The sequence below is a fragment of the Patagioenas fasciata genome, chromosome 9 (assembly GCF_037038585.1).
Source record: "Patagioenas fasciata isolate bPatFas1 chromosome 9, bPatFas1.hap1, whole genome shotgun sequence".
NCBI classification, from domain to species: Eukaryota; Metazoa; Chordata; class Aves; order Columbiformes; family Columbidae; genus Patagioenas; species Patagioenas fasciata.
Window position 1 is genome coordinate 13,349,680 of NC_092528.1, and position 20,114 is coordinate 13,369,793.

Below are 20,114 nucleotides of genomic sequence, written 5' to 3' on the forward strand. Positions count from 1 at the left end.
AAACACCCTGTACAGAAAAAAAAAATCAGATACCTAACGTGAACAAAACTTCCACCAGTGTTGTAATTATTGTGATCGTGTTGATTTACCTTATAACTATTTTGAGAAGCCCTTGTTTAGCATTCTGCTTGGAAAACAGGAAATCATTATTTTCTGGAGAGCAGTACCTCTCTACCTTTTTGAGCTGCCTTTTTCTTCCCCAGTCTCTTCCTGTCTTTTCTCATACAGTTCCCATAGAAATGACAGGAAATTAAATATGTTTTTCAAATTGTTAATACAAAATAATGGTGGTTTAACACTCTGCTAATGAGCTGTCCTTAAATACAAGAAACAGTGTTTGTAATAGTCGATTTCCTAAATATTTTCTGTCCTTCCTGTTCTGTATTCTCATGATGTCAGTTCAGTGTCTAATAGTCATGATGATTAAACCTCTATGTTCTTTTAAATAGAAGGGAGAATATGATAGTCACAGATTTATTGCTAAGTGCGAGACTTATCTGCTGATGACACGTGTTACAATGCTGTAATAATTTCTTATTAGCAGTCAATTGCAAAAGCCTGGTAACGCAGCATGTGAATTCTGAAAAGTCACATAAATGAAAGCTGTTTCTTTCCTGTGTACAAGAGACCTGTTGATCAGTGTATTACACTGAGAACAGATTCCTGCTTTTACAATGGTAATAGCCATGAAGGTACTAGAGTAGATCTAGAAGGTAATTACATAGGGTAATGTGGTTCTGGTAGTTCTAGTTAGACCTTGAAAATGGTCTGAAAATTGGTTGAAAAATAGTAAATGGTCACATAGGCAATGTTGTTCTTTATTCCTACTGGGGATGACTGAAAATCATGCTGTATTTAAATCCAAGCAATAAGTATTTTTTTAAAGCACAAAACTGTACCAGTTTTCTAGTAGTTGATAAATATTTTTGCTGTTTTACCTAACTTGGCATAGGTTAATCTCAGACCTTTGTTGCAAACTATACTTGAAAGTGTAAAATAGAGATTGACTTTTTTTTTTAACCTGTTTTGTGTTTCAGTTGTTACTCTGTACGCTACTCTGGGAGGCCCAGCAATAGTTCATGGGCTAAATGAAACAGAGGTGACCACCATCATTACTAGTAAAGAATTGATGCAAACAAAACTGAAGGTCAGAAAACTGTTGTCTATCTCTTTCTGGTGTATCTGTTCATTACAGTTAAAAGACCTGGTTCCATAGTAGAGAAGAATGATTTACTGGCTTTCTATAGGGCAGACACTTCTTTTAGAATAAGCTTTACGTAGCTGTCTTCACGTACATGAAAAAACGTAGTTAGCCTTCAGTGGGATTGCGGCTCCTCATTGACTCTGGAGAACAGGGTGAGCAATTTGCACTATAAAAGAGCTGCAGTGCTGCCTGGAACAACGTTCTCAAGAAACTGTTATGGCTTCTGGATGGATTTAGTGCCTATAAATTTAACAGTTGAAGCAAACAGGAAGAGCAGAAAAATGTATAGGCTGTATAGGAATAGGCAAATGTGATCATCCTCCTGATTTATTGTTGGATGTTTTCACAGCAGAGAACGGCTCTTAAATCTAAAGATGGGTACTTGAAGAGTTAGAGCTGTTTTGCAGTGCAGGCGAAACCTTATTAAATGTTGAGAAAAGTCAAAAGCCTTTTTTGACTTACTGAGATTGAATATACAAGTGAAACAGCAGATCTGCATGAGGTTTATCATGATGTATTTTGGAGGAACTAGACCTTTCACATAAGGGAATTGTTTTAATTAAAAACGATGCACTGTTGCTGAATTTTGAATGAAAATTTCCCAAACCTTTTTGTATACAATGCACATTTATTTCAGCTTGCAGTAAGAGAATGAATTTATTCTAATAGAGATGATAATAATCTCTTCTTCCACTCGAACACTGATAATTGTTTTAGAACTCAGTTTTGTTTGAAGTGCTTACTTCATGCTTAACTAATAATTTTCTGTATTTTTGCTAGCTGTTGCTTATTTTAAATAGTGTAGTAACCAAGGAGCAACATGAGACTTATTGTTAGCTCAGTGTCACCAGGACTTTTTTTCTCGGTGCTCTGAGACTGGAAAGTCAATTATCTCTACAAGTCTTTACAGTCTTATTTGTGGAGTTTTCTTGAAATAAGACCCAGATCAGTAAATGGTTGGAAAAGCTTTTGGACTTGAAGTGGAGAATTCAATTAGTCCTGCAAATCTAAATGTGGAAAGTTTCAAGCTTTGCAGCTGTTTGAGCTAGACAGGTTTATCCCCTGATATTTTAAATTCTCAGATATTTGAAGTCAAATCTTTTCAAAATGTGTACAGTAGGTAGATGGAATTTTTTTTTTTTTTTAATCCCTTCTTATTGGTGCAATTCTACATTTCTGAACACATGTTCATTTCCACAGGCAATTGTTTCTCAGGTGCCACTGCTGCGACACATCATTACGGTGGATGGCAAACCAACAACGTGGTCGGAGTTTCCCAAGGGTGTCATTGTTCACACGATGGCTTCGGTGCAGGCGATGGGCGCCAAGGCAGACACTGGTGGGTTGTCTCTTCTTTCTCTTTGGATCACCTCACTTGTTGTCTTATGTTGACCGTGTTGAGTAAACCTCGGGCAATTGCAGGTCTCAAAAAATTACACAGTGATTAACCTTTTATCATCTGCGTTTTCTTTACCTAAAACCTGTGGGGTTGTTTGGTTGTGATTGAATTTTAGGATGTGGTTTTTGTTTTGTTTTTCAACTGAGTGAAATGCTTTTAATAAAGCTCTCTGCTCCACAAGAAGTGCCACATGTTGAAGAACAGTTTTTAGGTTAAGCATTTAGGCCAGGATAGAAACTTAGAAACCATTCTTATGATCAGATATATTAAAACTAGGTTATTTAGAGCATACAGAGGAAATTACTGTGCATTTTATAACAAAAGACATCATTAATTCACTGCCATTAATTTGTTTTAAATTGAAAAATTAAAATGTACATTGGCAATTTAAATCTGATAAAACTTGGTCCCTTCTTTGCATTTCTGGAAGTGTCAATTTACTGTGTAAATTTCTTGAATTCTATTTCTGATCTATGTAACAATTTTTGGATTAGAATTCAGAAATTCAGAAGGTGTTTTATAATAACAAATTTTTATTGTTTGCTCTGAAGAGCTGCTGAATCTGATATCTTAAGATTTCATTATGTTCAGTAGTCGCTTTCTTCTTATTTATGTTTTCAGAATCTTTTAACTACTGATGGCACATGAATGCTGGATTGAATTTTGTTTCAGGAGTAGGCTGAGTGGTTAATCCACCTGCTGTTGATGTTGAGGGGAATGGCAGGTTTGCTCCCAGCATTGTGACCTCTCAGTTTCTTTAAAAGGCAGTTTTCCTTTTTTGATGTACCAGTTCTATGTACTAGTAAAGCTGTTTCAGACAACACCAGGAGAAAAAATTATGGCTATAATTCATTAGCTCCTTGAGATTTGTTAATCTGTGTGCTATGTAAAAAGATGTCTAATCCTTCTTCAGTCTTTTAGATATCACATACCATACACTATAATAAGGAACATTGTCTTTGAGTTAAACATTCATAAATTCTAGCATACTCAAATGAACTGTTTATGGTCAAGATGTTCAATTAATATATTAAGTACATGAGCTGCTGCTTATGTTTTCCTCTGTGTTGTTCATCGTGCAGGGTGGACAGGATTCAGTGAGTGCGCAATTATTAAATATACTTTCACTCATTCAGTGTGTATGTTCTGCCACATGTGTGATGCATTATGTAGTTTTTCCTCGGTGTAAGTATTTAAGAGACACTTGAATCCTGTTAAATCTATTGAACTTCCTTCAAATATTTATAGAAACTGGAGCCCATGTTGGCTGAGCAGTGCCTCACTGCAGGTGAGGCAGCGTGGTGTTCTCCTGCTGGGGAACACGTGAGAAAGTCCGTTTGTGAAGGGGATGGACCCTGCAGCAGCGCGGAACCAGCACAGCAGACCTGCCCAGGGATCGCAGAAACATACAGTCGTTTTGGCTGGAAAAGACCTTTAAGAGCATCGAGTCCAGATGTTAACCTAACACTGCCAAGTCTACCTCTAAACCATGTCCCCAAGAACATGTGGAGCTCTGTGGCATTTTGGAGAAGCCAAAGCTCTGCCTGTTTTTCTCTCCTCTGCAGGAATATGGGAAACATAACAACGTGTTGTCATGGTAGTCTAGGACAACCACTCAAAGTATTGCTCAGCTAATACAAAGAGGTTCCTACTCTTTGTGAAGGCACTTAAACTGAACCGCCATCTTTTTAGCCGAAAGCAAAATGTAGTAGCAATAGTCATGTAGTTATGTTGGAATGACTACTGAAATACGTTAGTATATCACATTTCCCAGTCTGTGAAGCTCTCCACACGTTATACATTCCCTTTTTTTAACACAAATTACAGGACACAAACAGCAGACCAGGCCTGTGCCCTCGGATATTGCGGTGATCATGTACACAAGTGGGTCCACAGGAGTTCCCAAAGGAGTTATGATCTCTCATTGCAACATAATTGCTGGGATAACTGGAATGGCTGAGAGAATTCCAAAAGTGGGGTATGTACCAACAGATATTTACCGGCAAAAGTCAGGTAGCTGCATATAATTTCAGATTAACTACTATGTAAAACATTAACAGTTTTAGATTGCTTTGTCTGTGACACATCATACTATGCGCTGATGTCTGAGCATCTTTCTGTGCTGCATTAAGTGACAGGATCACTTCACGTGCTGTTTGTTCTCTCATCTTCTCCATATGGGCAAGACCAGGGCACACAACCCTGTGGTCACCTTGCACTAGGAGGATTGAAAGCTTCCTAAGCAGTACTGCCTTTGGTTACTGTTAAATTCTGTGGTTTCTTTGTTTGGTGCAGTTTTTAATCTTGTCCATGGTGTTGCCTTTACAACCATAACACGTTTGGTTGTATTGGGATGAGTAAACATCACACTTTGTTCATGCCTTAAACGTACAGTGTGCAGTATGCAGCTTTCGAAACAAAATCCATATTATTTGAAATGCATTCTCAAGCTCAAAGGCATTTTTCCACTTTCTCTAGTTCTACAGTATGCTCTGTGTAAGTTTAGTTTAGTGACTCATCTGAGGACTTTAATGGTACAGCATAAACCTGTATTTTAAAAATTCTTTACAGGGAAAAAGATGTCTATATTGGCTATTTGCCTCTCGCCCATGTTCTGGAGCTGAGTGCTGAGCTGGTGTGTCTGTCTCATGGGTGCCGCATTGGCTACTCTTCGCCTCAGACATTGGCTGACCAGGTACGTTGTAGATGTAAGCCCCTATGGTTAAAAAATATACATATATGATAGCTTACAGCAGGTCTTTGTAATATTTCTTTAAAAATATAACAAATTTTTTCTATAATTCATGAAACAGTGTATTGGTGGTTATGATTGGTACTCTGAACTAGTTTTAATTGTTAACATATAACTTAAATGAAAATGATGGTTTGAGAGATGTCCTATGTCATTTGTTTCTCATATTAAAAATCCTGAATATGTCTGCTAATAAGCTTGTTCTTCCCTTTAGTCCTCTAAAATAAAGAAAGGAAGTAAAGGTGATGTTACGACACTTAAGCCAACCCTAATGGCAGCTGTCCCGGTGAGTAACTGAAGGATAAATAATTTTAAAAGATATTTTAAAAATATTCATAGTTCAATTTTTTAACAACAAAATTAATGTAATCATCATGTAAATAAAAAAAAGAACCTTTGTTAAGGGAGCTTAGATTATTTTTTTTTTTAATTTATTTGTATGTTGGGGATAAACATCAATTGTATGAATATCAGCATTTTTCAAAGTTTTAACAGCTGTGGGGATTAGATTGCCATTTCAGTTAGTCATCTGTTGTTCAGCATAGTAAATGAATGGACTGAGATAGTTGGCAACAGGCGGCTTGGGGTTACCTGGTGCTCCTCCTCAGGTGTGTTTGCCTTCCTCCTGTCTGTGGACACCTTGCTGTCTCTTAGCAGTGAAGAGGAGGCAGCCTGGAGCACACTGGCACCTGAAACTCACTAGAATTTCTAAATCATGTTTCCTTTTTGTTGTACTGAATTTAGGATTTCTGTTTCTTTGAGTTAATCTTTTTATGTAACTAGGAAATTATGGATCGGATCTACAAAAACGTCATGAATAAAGTGAATGAAATGACGAGTTTCCAGCGGAATCTGTTTATCTTGGCCTACAACTACAAAATGGAACAGATTTCCAAAGGTTATACTACCCCGCTCTGTGATAGGTAATTTTATTTTTAAGGGCACAAAAAAATGCTTTACAAAGTCTTGCCATAAGAGTAGTATCTGATTTTTCCTGTGCTTTTCTTTGTTTTATTGTTGACATTTTGAATGAGTCTGTAATTAAGTGTAAATTGAAACAACAAATGTGTGATGGTTTTAAATATTTACTCATATAATTTGAGCATTATTTAACTTGAAACTGAGAGGAGTTTTATATCGGTTGCATTATTTCATCAATACTTTAATAATGTATCTATACAGTTTTTGGGTAAGATGGGAAGTCTGTTCCTGTAGGTAACTATAGACTATAATGTTTTCACAGAAGTGAATCAGAATATCTAAAATTGGAAGGAACCCATAAGGATCGATTCCAACTTTAGTGAGATTAAAGGATAATATAATTGCAAAATTTATACAGCTTATTTAAATTATTTTGGGGAGAAAATCACAAGACTTTAAACCTATGTTCTTAAAACATTTAACCCCATCTTGAAGTTAGAATTTGGAAACAAGCTTAGAAATCTGTGCCTGTGTTTTTGAAAACTTTAACGTGCTACATCAAAATTTTCATTGCCATAGAAGTTCAGATGGTGGAAACTTTCAGTTCAGATACAAAATTAGGTACTCTCTTGTTGTGTTTTAAAGCAACAGATACATACTCTTATCTTTGCATTTTAGCCTTATTTTCCGGAAAGTACGAATGCTGCTAGGTGGGAAACTTCGCATCCTGCTTTGCGGAGGAGCTCCGCTCTCGGCAGCGACCCAGCGGTTCATGAACATTTGTTTCTGCTGCCCCGTGGGTCAGGGGTACGGGCTGACGGAATCAGCCGGAGCCGGCACCATCATGGAAGGTGCGTGAGCCACGCTGAGCGGGGTCATCTGTGCCAGTCTGTGCATCTGCCCTGTGCCACCAAGCATAACTGGGGCATCCTGGGGACTACTTGTAATTGTAAATGTGTAAAACAGTAGGAGTGCTCATTTCGACACACTGTGTTAAAGCTGGTGACCTACATATAAAATAGACGTTCTCATTTGTGATAGAGAAACCTGTAATAGTGGGAATGGAATCTTGGCATTATTGCACTTACCAGTTGAACTGAACAAATTATTTCTAATTTTGGTGAGTATACTGGAACACTAGGAATATTAAAAATGGAATGTAAGAGCCTGCACCTGATTTTAGTTCCATGTAATGGGACTTAATGGTTTCGGTTGCCTTTAAGTCCTAAAATTTCACTCGCACCCAGTGGTGACAGAAGCAGAGCTGCTATTTTCTGACAGTGGTGTGATTTACCTAGGATTCGTATGAGGAGTATCTAATGTTCATGGCTAGGTTATGCTGACTTGTAGAATGTGTGTTATGTTAATTGGTGATCCACAAACTTCTGTGATGTGTGGGGGTTTTTTTGTGGAAATCTGGTTTTATGAATTAAAGTTCAGAAACAAATAGTTCATTTTCACTAAATAAGGTGCATGACAACAAAGATTTTTCTAATCAGTTCTGGTAAAACTTTTTTTTTTTTTTTTTTTTTCCTGAAAAATGCTCTCTTTTAAACTCTAGCTTGTGACTACAGTACAGGGAGAGTGGGAGCACCTCTAGTCTGTTGTGAAATCAAGTTACTGAACTGGGAAGAAGGTGAGTTTGCAAGAAAGGTCCTATATGTTTGTCTGAAAGGTACTGGATTCAGAAGACTTCAGCTGAAGTGCATGCATGATACCTTCTGTTGCCATTAGGAAATAATTTTAAAAGTAGTCATCATAATATATGTACTTAGGTGAATTCCTTTCACTGTAGGCTTTTATGTGTTGCAGAGTAGAAATGCGTGATACTTAAAGGTGTTTTGGGCTAATGTGAAACCTCGTAGGTTTTTAAAATTTCCTAAAATATGAGATGATATTTATCTTTTATTTATTTTTTATTTTTTAATTCAAGCCCATATGAAACTGAAAACCTGTTAGTTCTGGCAGAAGGATTGCAGGGAGGTGGCATTTGCTCTCTGTATGTGCGTCAATTTCTCTGTTTGTAAATATACGTTAAATAACTGTTCATATAGGAAAAAGAATTGGAACCACCTCTTCTCTTACTGAACTATTCAGACAAGTGGTAACTTTGGCTAAGGACTCACTAAAGTGTTTCGTTCTATATTTAAATAGTAAAACTAGGAATTCTTGCTTTAGAATATTTTAATTCTTGTTAACTTAATAAAAACCATACTTTTAGGTGGGTACTACAACACTGATAAACCATATCCTAGAGGTGAGATTCTCATTGGAGGGCAAAATGTGACTGTGGGCTACTACAAAAATGAAGCGCGGACCAAAAAAGATTTCACTATTGATGAGAATGGTCAGAGGTGGCTCCATACTGGAGACATTGGAGAGTTTCATCAAGATGGATGTCTAAAAATTATTGGTGAGTTAATAAATTAAGGATAACTATATGTTTTTCAGGGTTTCTAAGTACTGTAGTTAACCAGAAAAACCCCTCCGTATCTTGGCATGCAATCCAAACCCCTGCCATATATGGAAGGGAAATTCTGATGTGTTAGTGTAAACTTGATGACGTGTCTTAAAAGCTGATTTTGTAAAACAACTGGCTTCCTTTTGGAACAGTCTGAACATTGACTCCACTCTGTTAGTGAGACTGAGTAGTAATTAAAGAGTTAAATATTGGCTACTTGAGTTAGACAAGCTTGCCTTGGATTTTATCGTTTTGGAAGTGTGGAATTTGATTCAGTGAAAGGGCTATTTTGGTAATATGTGCTCAGGAATTAAGTAAGCCTTTTTTTAATCTGGCCATTCTTTTATAAGAAGAATGTTCCTTTATCATAAAAGAGCTAGGGGAAAGGTATACTAAGGTAAAGGTGTTATACATAAGCCTGTGATAGGCTTGTAATTCTTTGACCCCTGTAGGCACAAAAATTGGTGACCTATAAGCTACCAGGTGTCTTTCTTGAAGTCAGTGGGTGATTCAGGGTGCTCTTTAATCCTGAAAATTAAGCTTATTTGGTTTATCATATGAGAAGAATCTTGGGTCTCCTCACAGCTGCCTTGCACTGGTCAGACAGGTCAGGCAGCCCCAGAACCCCCTGCCTGGCTGCACCGAGTCGCATGAAGGTGTGTGGCACAGGAGAGGTGCTGCCAGCTGCCATCACAGTTGCCTTTGGGCTGCGTACAATGACATCAAGCGCTTTGGGCTTAGTGTTTGTTTCTTATTGTTGTGTTTCATATAGCAGTTGAACAGTTGCTCTTTAAATATGGATTTAGCCTGAGACTAAATAGCAAAATATCACCAAATGGTGCAACTCCTGCCTTTAGCATCTGCACCAGACAGCACAATATGTGTGCTTCTAGCCAGAGTGACTTTTGCATAATCCTGGTTGTCTTCTGTTCATGTGACAGTGCCATCATATAGGAAATGCTGTTCTAAAGGCAGAAAATGCATGGAATTGAAATGTCCCTCACTTTTATGTGAGGGACAAATCGATAAAATGTGAAGCCTGGAAACCTGATATCAAATGTTCCTGGTACATTCATCAAACATGAATCAGCTTACGTTTTGGCATTTGTACATACATTTCAGAAAAGTATAGAATCACTGTCTGAAGTTTTGTGTTCTGTAATTAACATGTAATTCCTTTTTTCCTCAATAGATCGTAAAAAAGATCTTGTAAAGCTCCAGGCAGGAGAATATGTTTCTCTTGGCAAAGTAGAAGCAGCTCTAAAGACTCTTCCACTGGTAGATAATATTTGTGTGTATGCAAGCAGGTAAGAGGCAGCCGTTTCTTTGTTATTGCTCTACTCTTTGTCTGTCTTACTGGAGCCATAAACAAGAGTTTTTGCAACTCAATATCTGGAATTTTTTAAGCCAGCTGAAAAAGGATTTTTCTTATAATAGGAAAGGAATAACTTTCTTTAGCAAAACTAAAACATCTGAAATGTATGTTTTTATTTTTCCGTTCCCATTTTTTTCATCATTTGTTGGAAAATGCCAAGAATGAGGCTCTTTCATTCCCTTTTTCCTGATCTAAAAAGCAGCTAAGCTCTGAGTGCATTCATAACAGACATCACTCAAGCACTTTACAGATTATTACCTATAGAAGCCCTAGGACACCTTGTGCTTGCTGTATTTAGCTGTGATCTGTTCTTCAGAGGAAGTACCATTGTACTTCAGAGGAAGGTGGGGGGAAAAAACCCACCAACAGCCCAGAAGCTGGCTTTGCATGCTGAAAATACTTTTTTTTTTTAGCCCCTGCAGTACACCAGCAGAAGCCTTGAAGCTTGAGAGAAGATATTCTGTAACCACAATGCAAACACACAATTAATAAATGATAATCAAATGTCCTCTCTATTTGCTTTCTACATGTACTGGTGGATTAGACATATAAGGGCTTAAATGTCTTAGGTTTCTATTTGTAGAATTTCCTACCTGTGTGTAATGTATACATATATAAATATACTTCAGGTGGTCGTTCTTTCCTGTTGTCATTTTGATGTTTGGAAAGTCATTCTGAACGATCAGAAATATTCTGATTTCCAGTATGGCTAAAACAGCCCCACTTGATAGCTTTGTTTGAGAGAGGCCAGGACAACCATACCAGAGAATTGCTCAGTGGTAATAAATAGAAAATTAACTTTTGGTTTGTTCACCTGGTTCTCTGTGGTATTTTTTTGGTGTAAACTAATGGTAGTCATCCTGTAACTTCAGTTTTGACAGTTTTGGATCAATATGCTAATGTGCATTGCGCATGCCACTGCTGAGAAAACTTCCATTATATTTAAGCTTTATTTGTGGCTTTTGACCTGTTGGGTGCATCTCGTGTTTGCTTTGACTGCCCAAGGTCATGTGCCTGTTCTGAGCACCCTCTGTAGTCTGTAGAGAAAGAGGTTCCTACAGGTGGCCATTTCCGCTGTTCTAGGACTGAAGTTCACTATTGGAATTGTACTATTAAATTTTGTGTTAATTTTGCCAGGTCAATATAACATTGCATGTGTCAGGCAGTTGACTCTGATAGTCTGTGTCTTGTCTGTTACTTAAAAACTGGAAAACCTATGAGCGGTTTTTAAAACTAGTATGCAAACAGAATCCAGGTACATTCCAGATTGTTTTTTCTGCTGCTGTATTTCTTCTTAATACCTTTGTGTGTGTAATTTGGCATAAGTAGGTGTGTAGCACGGATTCCCTGAATGATTGTCTGTATGCACGTTTCATTGTGGGTATAGACTCACTTCAGTGTGAGCTCGAAGACTTTTGTTAGCAGTGCCTACATCCTCTCTTATATCCTGTCTCTCTTTATACTTTGGGTGATCTTGTATGCAAGAGGAGTCCTTCATTTGTAGCTGTTGTCTTTCCCACATGCAAAAGGACAAGAAGGGCAGACTTTTACCAAAAAATTGTGATTTAACATTATATCTTGGGGTGCAAAGCTCCTCTGAACATGATGGTAGGGAATGAAAAGTGTTTGCATGATAACGCAGCCTCAAAAGCTGCTTTAATTGACCCCTTCAGACAAAATACTCCATGAGATAAGGAATAAAATGTTTGCTGAAAGGGATCATGATTAGAGCTCCTTCAGAGGAGACTTCTGCTGCCTTATCAGCACTTCACCCATCCAGGATGTATTCACTGGATCTCAAACATCGTGTCAGGAAAATGAGTAGTTCAGTTACCTGAAAAATGAGCAAACATGGCAAAAAACCCAAGGGAGTTCTGAGCAGGAAGCTTAAGGGGAGCTGATAAGGACCAGACTTCACAGAATAAAGATAGTGCTGTCGACATATGGTGCCACTGTATATGTCTTGCCATAGGTCTGAGGGCCATACTCAGGTAGAATCTCAAGCACAGCAAGGGAACAGGGATCCCTGCTGTAGGAGAGACATTTAGTGTGGAGGAGATGACTAATGAGGTCCTAAGGACCAAATTCTGAAAGTGTCTTAATTCATGCTGTTGTTATGACCTCCAAGACTGAAGAAGCTAATAGCAAATTCCAAAGATCTGCAGAAGAAACAGTAGTGGAAGGTGAAGTAGCTGCTCCAGAGAGAAGAGGTAGTCATCAGGGTACTTCTCAAGACAAACAGTGCTTTAGCATTTGAACTGCAGCAAGTGAAGGTGTAACTTAGTGATATAGAATGAAAAGCTACACATTCCAGGAGCTGTGAGCTCCAAGGTGCTCTTTCTAGGAAGAGCCAGAATTTTAGATGAACCAAAAGTTTAAGGCTTACCCAGCCAACTGGTTCCTTCTGTGTGCTGTTTATCCCTGGAGATGCTGTTGCTGGACATGACCTTAGGCATATCAAAAGACTACAGGAGCCAGGGATCAAAGTGCCAGAATTGGTTCTGTTGTGAATGCTTTCATGCGTAATACACATCACAGAGCAGATCCTAGGCAATGTTCCGAGGGTTCAGTACAGAGTAGAGCATGAGAGTGTGTGGGGGGAGAAATCTGAGAGAGGCACAGACAGAAGGTGAGGTGCAAGCAGTAAGTGATACTGAGGCTAATCTGAAGTCTTTCTGTAAGTGCGTACTTATTAAGAGAGAAGCAAGAGCAGTTTTGAGTCAGCCAAAAGGCAGAGCTTGTCGGCAGATGGTGCCAGGGCAGCCTGTAATGGACTTTTGCAAAATCTTCACAGCTGCTGTCAGATGCCCATTATATTCATACCAGTAGCAAAGGAGAAAATTGCAGTGTACAGGAACTGAAAGGATATGTAGAGTTAGTATTTTAAAATTATATTGGAACCGTTAAAGGATAAGCTGAAGTAATCTCCATACTGGGGTTAAGGTTCTGGATTTTGCATTAATGATCTGTCTGGTGAAGGTGAGAGTTGAAAAGATTTAATAAATCTGTTAGTGGTTAAAGTGGGACAGGACTAAAGGTACAGTAAAGGACAGGATTAGAATTCAGAGCAAGCTTGACTAGATGGAGATGTGCTTGAAAACAGCAGTCAGTTTAAAGAGAGGAAATGTGAATTATACTTACACCTAAATAAACCACAGAAATACTGGATGAGGACCACAAGCTGGAAGCAGTTCTTCAGTGTTTTCCAAAGACTTTGCGATCACAGCTTCATGTGTTCTAGGCATATCAGGAGCAGATAAAGATTGCCAACAGTAGAGTGTGCGTATGGACTTGAAAGAGAAAGAGAAGTCACTTCCCTTACAGAAGCAGGTGTTCTTTGAGATGTGTTGTGCATATGCTCATTCCACAACCTGCTCTCCAACCCCTCTTCACTGCAGTCCTCTACTCCTCTACAGTAACTGGATTCTACAGTTGAGAGGAAACTGAGGTAGGGAAGCCGCACACCAGTCTTCATACCGGGATGCAAAACATGAGGAGAGTCAGGGCGCAGTGACATCGTGTGGGTGCTGCTTCCCAAAGCTTTGAGCATGAGACACAGTGGAATATGCATATGGACAGCACACCTTGAAGCAATCCAGTTGCTGTAAGGTAAGTAGCTTCTCTTTCCACTTATTTTTAATCAAGCAGGGGTATTTGCGTACTATTTCAGAAAGATTATCAGGTGAACAAAAGCCAACCGTTATGAGCAATATCTCTGTATGAAGTGTGAATCCTCAACTTGAAATGTTATTTTTGAAGACTTGTTAACTTTACGAAATTCATACTAAAGTACATTATGCTTCTCAGTTTCCATTCTTATGTCATTGGATTTGTTGTGCCAAATCAAAAGGAGCTTGTAGAACTAGCTCGAAAGAAAGGATTTAAAGGAACCTGGGAAGAGATCTGCAACAGTCCTGAGATGGAAAAAGAGGTGCTGAAGTTGCTGGCTGAGGCTGCCATGGCAGGTGAGTACCTGGGTAGAAAGTATGGACCTTGCAGACTGTAATGTCTGAAATAGATGAGTGTAGGCCCTCAAAAGATTTCCTTGAGTGTGTATGTTTCATAGAACATATATGAAGTGAAATTTTCATACACAGAAATGCAACAATTGAACATATGTTGGGTCAATCCTTGTTCATGTAATTTTGTTTTTTTTTTTAAACCGTGGCCAGTAGCTGAGAAAGAATATAAAAACATGGCGAACTTCAGCCCAGTTCCATTCCCTACATATGTGTGTGTGTGCATGTGTCTGGTGCTCTTTAACATGTCCTGAAGTATCCGTTTGGGCTTAGCTGCTGGTCCAAAAGAATGCGGGTCATATATAGATCCATCTTGTATATTGGAACAGTCTCACATGCTACTACATACCTGTGCATAGTTGAAATAAGCCCGTGGTGACAGAGGCTTCCCTACCTTCCAGTGACTTAATCTGAAGGTTTTCCTAAACTGCAGGCTGTGTCTTTGTAGTTCGTAATTTTCAGTAATTTTTTTCCCATTAACTCTTCTAGTCTCATTTTAAAGTTATGTAAATATTCTGTATCAGTATCCATTGTATCTGGTGGTGGAGTTGCAGAGCTCAGCAGTGTTTATCTGAAGAAATGCCTCATGTTTGTTTTAACGCTGCCATCTGCTCATTCAGTTTGTGATTTGAAATCATCTTCTGTATGCCAGATAACTTTATACTTCCAGGAATCCTTGTCTTGTTAATCTTTGTCTTTTCTCTGTATTACTTGTGGATATACTAAGCTCTATGATTGGTATATTTGCAGACATCTGTTACAGGAGCATGCTCTTACTCTGAGTGTAGTCTCAGTGCCGCAGCAGATGGTTTTTCCTTGCCCCCCGTCTCCAGGCTGTTTCTCTTCACTGCCTGGAGCACATGGGCAGAGTCGCTCTAAGGAGCTGCTGTGATGGAGAGCATGGACAAAGTCACTCGCCTTTTCTTTTTTTGTGCAGCGTTAACTATTCCAAAGAGAATTAAACGTGTTGTTAAAATTGATGAAATAGAATATTTGATTTAATCCTGAGGCATTTTTATACATTTTGATGTTATTTTATATTTGGTTTTGCTTTTCACTCTGGCATTGTAGGCTTTACTTTTAAAGTACTATTACAACTTCTAGTGCTAAATTGCAAAAAACCCTCCAAACCCAGTGATTTAACGTCAAGGGGAGTAAAAGGTGCAGAAAAGTCTGAAAATGGCATGTTGCACAGGATAATAATAATTTTTTTATTTTTTAATTTAATCCAAAACTATGTATTTTTTTTATGTTGCCCATCTGTTGGCTACTTTTTCAAGTTACTTGTTTTTCTTATGTCTGAAACCATAGCAGAAGCTCTTGCAAATGATGCAGTGTTTTGTGCTGAAGGTATAAAATGCAGAGCACTGTTCTGTTTCAGTAAGGGGAACAGCCACCGTGTGAACTTAAGTTTCCTTGAACAACTTAGGACAATCAGGGAAAAAAGTAAAAAACACGTGGTTTTTTTTCAAGCTTAAGTAGTATGGATTTTAAGACTTTATTTCCAGAACATGAGTACCATAAGAATGATACAATGGCGTGTGTTTTGAGGTTGTCACTACCATGCACTGATACCCAAACAGCTGGAGTTTATTTCAGTATTGCTATGGAAACTGCAGTTACCAGTGGATCCTGTCACTCCACTTGTGACCACACGGGTTTTCAAAGCCCTGTGGTTAATGGGGGATTTAAGGAGTAATTTTTCATTTATGTCGTGTGCTTTTCTGTGTGACGATACGGTTCCTCCTTTTGTGCTTAACTGTAGAAAAAATGGTTACATATGCATTTTATATTAAAAATGTTTCTTTTTGCAGCTAATCTGGAGAAGTTTGAAATACCAGTAAAAATTCGTTTGAGCCCGGATCCTTGGACCCCTGAGACTGGTCTAGTGACAGATGCGTTCAAACTAAAACGCAAAGAGCTTACAGCATACTATCAAACGGACATTGATCGAATGTATGGAAAAAATGGAAAATAATTTCTTTTTTTTTTTCTGCACCACTTTGCTACGATGAGTTTGGATCAAATAGAAAATACTTGAATTGCCTGTCTCAACACTTGGGATCAAGACACAAAACCACCGTTCCTCATTTGCAGCTTAAGCTGTTATTTCTGATAACATCACCATGATGACTGGCAAGTTTAGTAAAATGTTACGGCAGCAAACTTGTGTCTGTCTCCTTTTTTCCAGTTTTCTCCGCTACCTTGTCAGTCTGTGGATTTTTCCCAATCTTTTTGGGAAACCATGATTCTGAAGCCTCAAGTTTTTAAACATTTATAAATCCTGTATAATATTTTATTTGTATCTTTAAAATTTGGATGTGTATAGAGAGAACTTGGCTATATAAGAAACGGTTATACTGGGGGCCTTTTTTTACCTAATTATTTAAAGGTAAGAAGGTATTGATGTTGTGACATTGTGTACATTGAAAATGCTTGTAACAAGATCATTGTTGAACAGAGGACCGAGTTATTTGCTGCTGTGCTATTTTTCTGTGTAAATCTGAGGGAGGAGATGTTTGGCATTCCAGCTGATCTAACACACCTTCAATATGTGCCTAATGGTTGCTTTTATTTTTACCTGAAAATGAAGAGATGGTCAGTGGCTCGGCTCTGCAGAAAGGCAGGTATTCTTGCAGGTGTTAGTTAAAGCTTGTTTAATAGATGCTATTAACACAGCAGAAGTTACACCTAAGAATAATCTCTTGAATACAGAAACTCCTTTTCAAATGGCTTGTGATCATTCCATCCAGTAGTTGAGTTGTGTAACGTGAATAAGAACTCTCAGCATTAATTTCACTTAACACTTTGTAGGTTGGACCAGCGTCCTTTTAGCAGAGGGACTGTAGCAACTTTTGTCTTTTCTCATTGGTTTTGGACATTACGCTGGGTTTGCTCTTTCATTGCTTGTGGAAGTCTGGCAAGACCCCTGTTCTGCCCCAGCTGCAACCCGAATCTTACTGGGGGATTTTTAAAGTCATAATGACAGTTATGTTCTCGCCTCACACAGTGCCTAGCTGCCCTTTGTGCCATTAAAAATCTCCCTTTAATTCTGCATTTTTTGCTTTCGAAATACATGTTTGAAGTATTTGTCAGCCAGAGCTATTTACGTTGCTTGGTTTGTTACACCCAGTTCTCACTTAGGGAGAGAGTCTCATTTCTGTTTTACTATAGATTAATATTGTTTGAAGTGAGAGTGATTAGATTTGTTTCAGATGTCAATTTTATTTTCAATATATTTCTGTAAAGAATATTTTAATCAGAATTACTTGAGAATGTGAAAGGCATACATCAGTCAACTTTGTGATGAAGCAAATATTAAAATGGCTTTAATTTGCAGATTATTCTCTCATGCGTACCATTTACTTGTACTAAAAATCAAGGCCCTGATTCTCACTTAGTGCCCTGCTTTAGCACGCAGCAATTTGGGTGGCAGCAGCTTTGTCTGGGGGAATTTGGGGAGTTCTGGAAGATGTTTGATATACAACTTCTCATTTAAAAAATTCTGAAATATTATTGAAATTAATGTTACATTTCCATTCTGTTGATTATAGAAAGCAGTTTCATAGGAGTCAGAAGCTACCAGGTAGGTTCCCTGTGCTTTAGTTTTAATGAAGCACAGAGAGGGTTTGTGCTGTATTTTATGCTACGTTGTCATCTCCCACTATCCATGGATGTCCCCTGCTGCTGCCTATGAGAAACTGTTACCATATGGTGAATTTTGGTGTCACTAGTCAAATGGAAATACGAACAACAAAAAGGAATCAGAACCACATTAATGAGATTAATGCCTTCATATATCTAGATGATAAATCAATACCACCTGGCAAATACAGATAAAGCTAATGTTGGAAAATGACTGAAGAACCTGAATGTGGAAATTGCCAAGTCTGTAGAGGAGTGTCACACCATATATTAAACATGACTAATTACATAAATATGTATCTGTGCTCCATCAACAGATTTTTAAATAGTTTGTACGTACTCAGCACAGGATGCACATTGATCAAATATTTTTTTGTGATTTTTAGTGAGAATGGATAAAATGCTAAAGTACTATGTATATCACTTGGTGCATTGTGCAGCAGATTTAAGAAAATCTGCTTTTGGTTAATTCAGAAGAAATCTGAAGTTAGGATTTTATTCTGCTAAGGGTTTAAATCTACTTTGGGATAAATTGTGTAAATGGAACTTTGTAAATGGTTTAGAAATAGTAGTTTAAATTTTTCTTCGAATCCAGTCACAAGATTGGGTTGCAGTCTAACTGTGCATTTGATTTTACAGTTCAGTTTTTATATGTTTAAAATGGGTGTTGATATATATAGTTCCTCTGTCTTTAGACATCAGATTCATTGTGGACACTTATTTCTTCAATGGAATACAGAAGTAAAGCAGTTCATTAACTTTAGCCTCAGCGTTGAACATAGAATGACTTCTAAAATATTTGTATGGGCTTAAAATATTTGCAATGAGTATATTTTTTTTCTTTTGACTTACAACGAAAGACTTTATTACCATTTCTGAGCGCTTCCGTGTCCCATTGAGGCTGCAAAAAAGACAATTTCAGGGGAGTTTGATGAAGCCCTGTGTAGATGCACCACACACCATCCAAGATTTTACCTGGTCATTCTCCCTGTTTTTTGTTTTTTTTTTTTGTCTTCCCATGCCCAGTGTAACAAGAGAAACTGAAGTACCTGCTGGAGTGTGTTGCTCATGTCCCAGGGGCTGTGGACAGCTGTAAATTAGGAAAAGTGCATGGTTGGAAGTAACAGTCTCTGTCACGTGGGGAATTTTGTAATGGCAAGAGCTGTGACCTTTAAATGGTCTTTGAGCCTGGGGGGATTTTTAACAAAGCTCTTGTAAATATAAACTTCCCAGGAATCTGAATAATTGGAAATTGTTAACTGTGTATTCAGTTCTGAAAATTTACATATTTCATTATAAAAAAATGACTGACCAAGAAATTCCAAGGATGCTGTGAATCTCCTTTAAATGCCTACAGTTATTTAAAAATATGTCAGGACTTTAGGCTAAATTCAATCTAGATGTCATAAGTGTTCTTTGCAAAGAGTAATGTTTCAGGAGTAGGTTAGGAAATTAAAAAATGACACGTCAGAAAAGACCTTGCGGGTTTACCACTGCTGCTGCTACTGCAGTTTACACGCAGGCAGGACCATACCTCAATGGGAAGCTCCATCTGTGCAGTAAAATACTTCACTGAAATGAAGGCAAGAAACAAGGTGCAACTGAAGCTGAGAACACAAAGCATGCTACATCCTGCAGGTTTTTATAGACAAGATGGAGAGAAGGGTATGGAATCATATGTTAAAAATGTCCTGTAAAGCTTGTAAATTTGTGCAGAAATTGCTGTAGGATACAAGACTCTTTCGCAATAGCCTTGATCCTGTAAAATTCACAAGCTTTTATTCCATACTAAAACTACATTTAGGTGATGCAATGCAGCACTTTGATTTTTTTATTAATGTGACATTAACTACTTTGGACTTGCTGTAAAACTGTGTACATCTGTTCCTTTACTGTAAGAACAACGTTCAACTTGCATACACCTTGGACCAGGCTGAAATGTAAATTGAATGACCAGTTGTATATTATTGTAATTGGTTATTTAATGTAATCTCATTTTCAATGTGATCTTGGTTGTTACTATGAACTGCCTGAACATTGTATATCCTAATTGAGTTATGTTGTATGAATTATTTATTTGTAATTGGATATCATGTTTCAAAAATAAAATTAATTTCACAAATCAGGCCCCATACATTTGGGTTTTTTTAAACGGTATTTCGTTTTTAGCAGTCTGAGCCTAGATAATTCATGGCTCTAAGCTGGTGAATTTAAATCACTTTAGTTGAGCATGTGGCTGTTTAAGGGCAGTGGGTTAGGATAGTTCAGAGTGTTTCATTACCATGAAACCTGCCTGGTGGTGGCTGTGTCCTCTCGTTTTGCTCCCTGCCCTGCATTG

General features: G+C 37.9%; 1 protein-coding gene across 3 annotated transcripts in view; it reads left to right on the forward strand.

The window, feature by feature from the left end:
* ACSL3 (acyl-CoA synthetase long chain family member 3) overlaps nt 1-19,898 on the forward strand; it is a 49,578-nt gene extending 29,680 nt beyond the window's left edge. For 2 of the 3 annotated variants that reach the window (XM_065844403.2, XM_065844404.2), the window contains exons 4-15: nt 1,038-1,147; nt 2,405-2,543; nt 4,431-4,581; nt 5,175-5,298; nt 5,570-5,641; nt 6,139-6,278; nt 6,955-7,127; nt 7,838-7,912; nt 8,498-8,689; nt 9,930-10,044; nt 13,920-14,077; nt 15,946-19,898. In XM_065844403.2, coding sequence (XP_065700475.1) covers nt 1,038-1,147; nt 2,405-2,543; nt 4,431-4,581; nt 5,175-5,298; nt 5,570-5,641; nt 6,139-6,278; nt 6,955-7,127; nt 7,838-7,912; nt 8,498-8,689; nt 9,930-10,044; nt 13,920-14,077; nt 15,946-16,109 — 1,613 coding nt within the window. In that variant the 3' untranslated portion in view covers nt 16,110-19,898. Of the gene's footprint in view, nt 1-1,037; nt 1,148-2,404; nt 2,544-4,430; nt 4,582-5,174; nt 5,299-5,569; nt 5,642-6,138; nt 6,279-6,954; nt 7,128-7,837; nt 7,913-8,497; nt 8,690-9,929; nt 10,045-13,528; nt 13,892-13,919; nt 14,078-15,945 lie in introns of those variants that run through there. The other variant, XM_065844405.2, reaches the window with a different exon arrangement.
* Nucleotides 19,899-20,114: the final 216 nt, after the last annotated feature.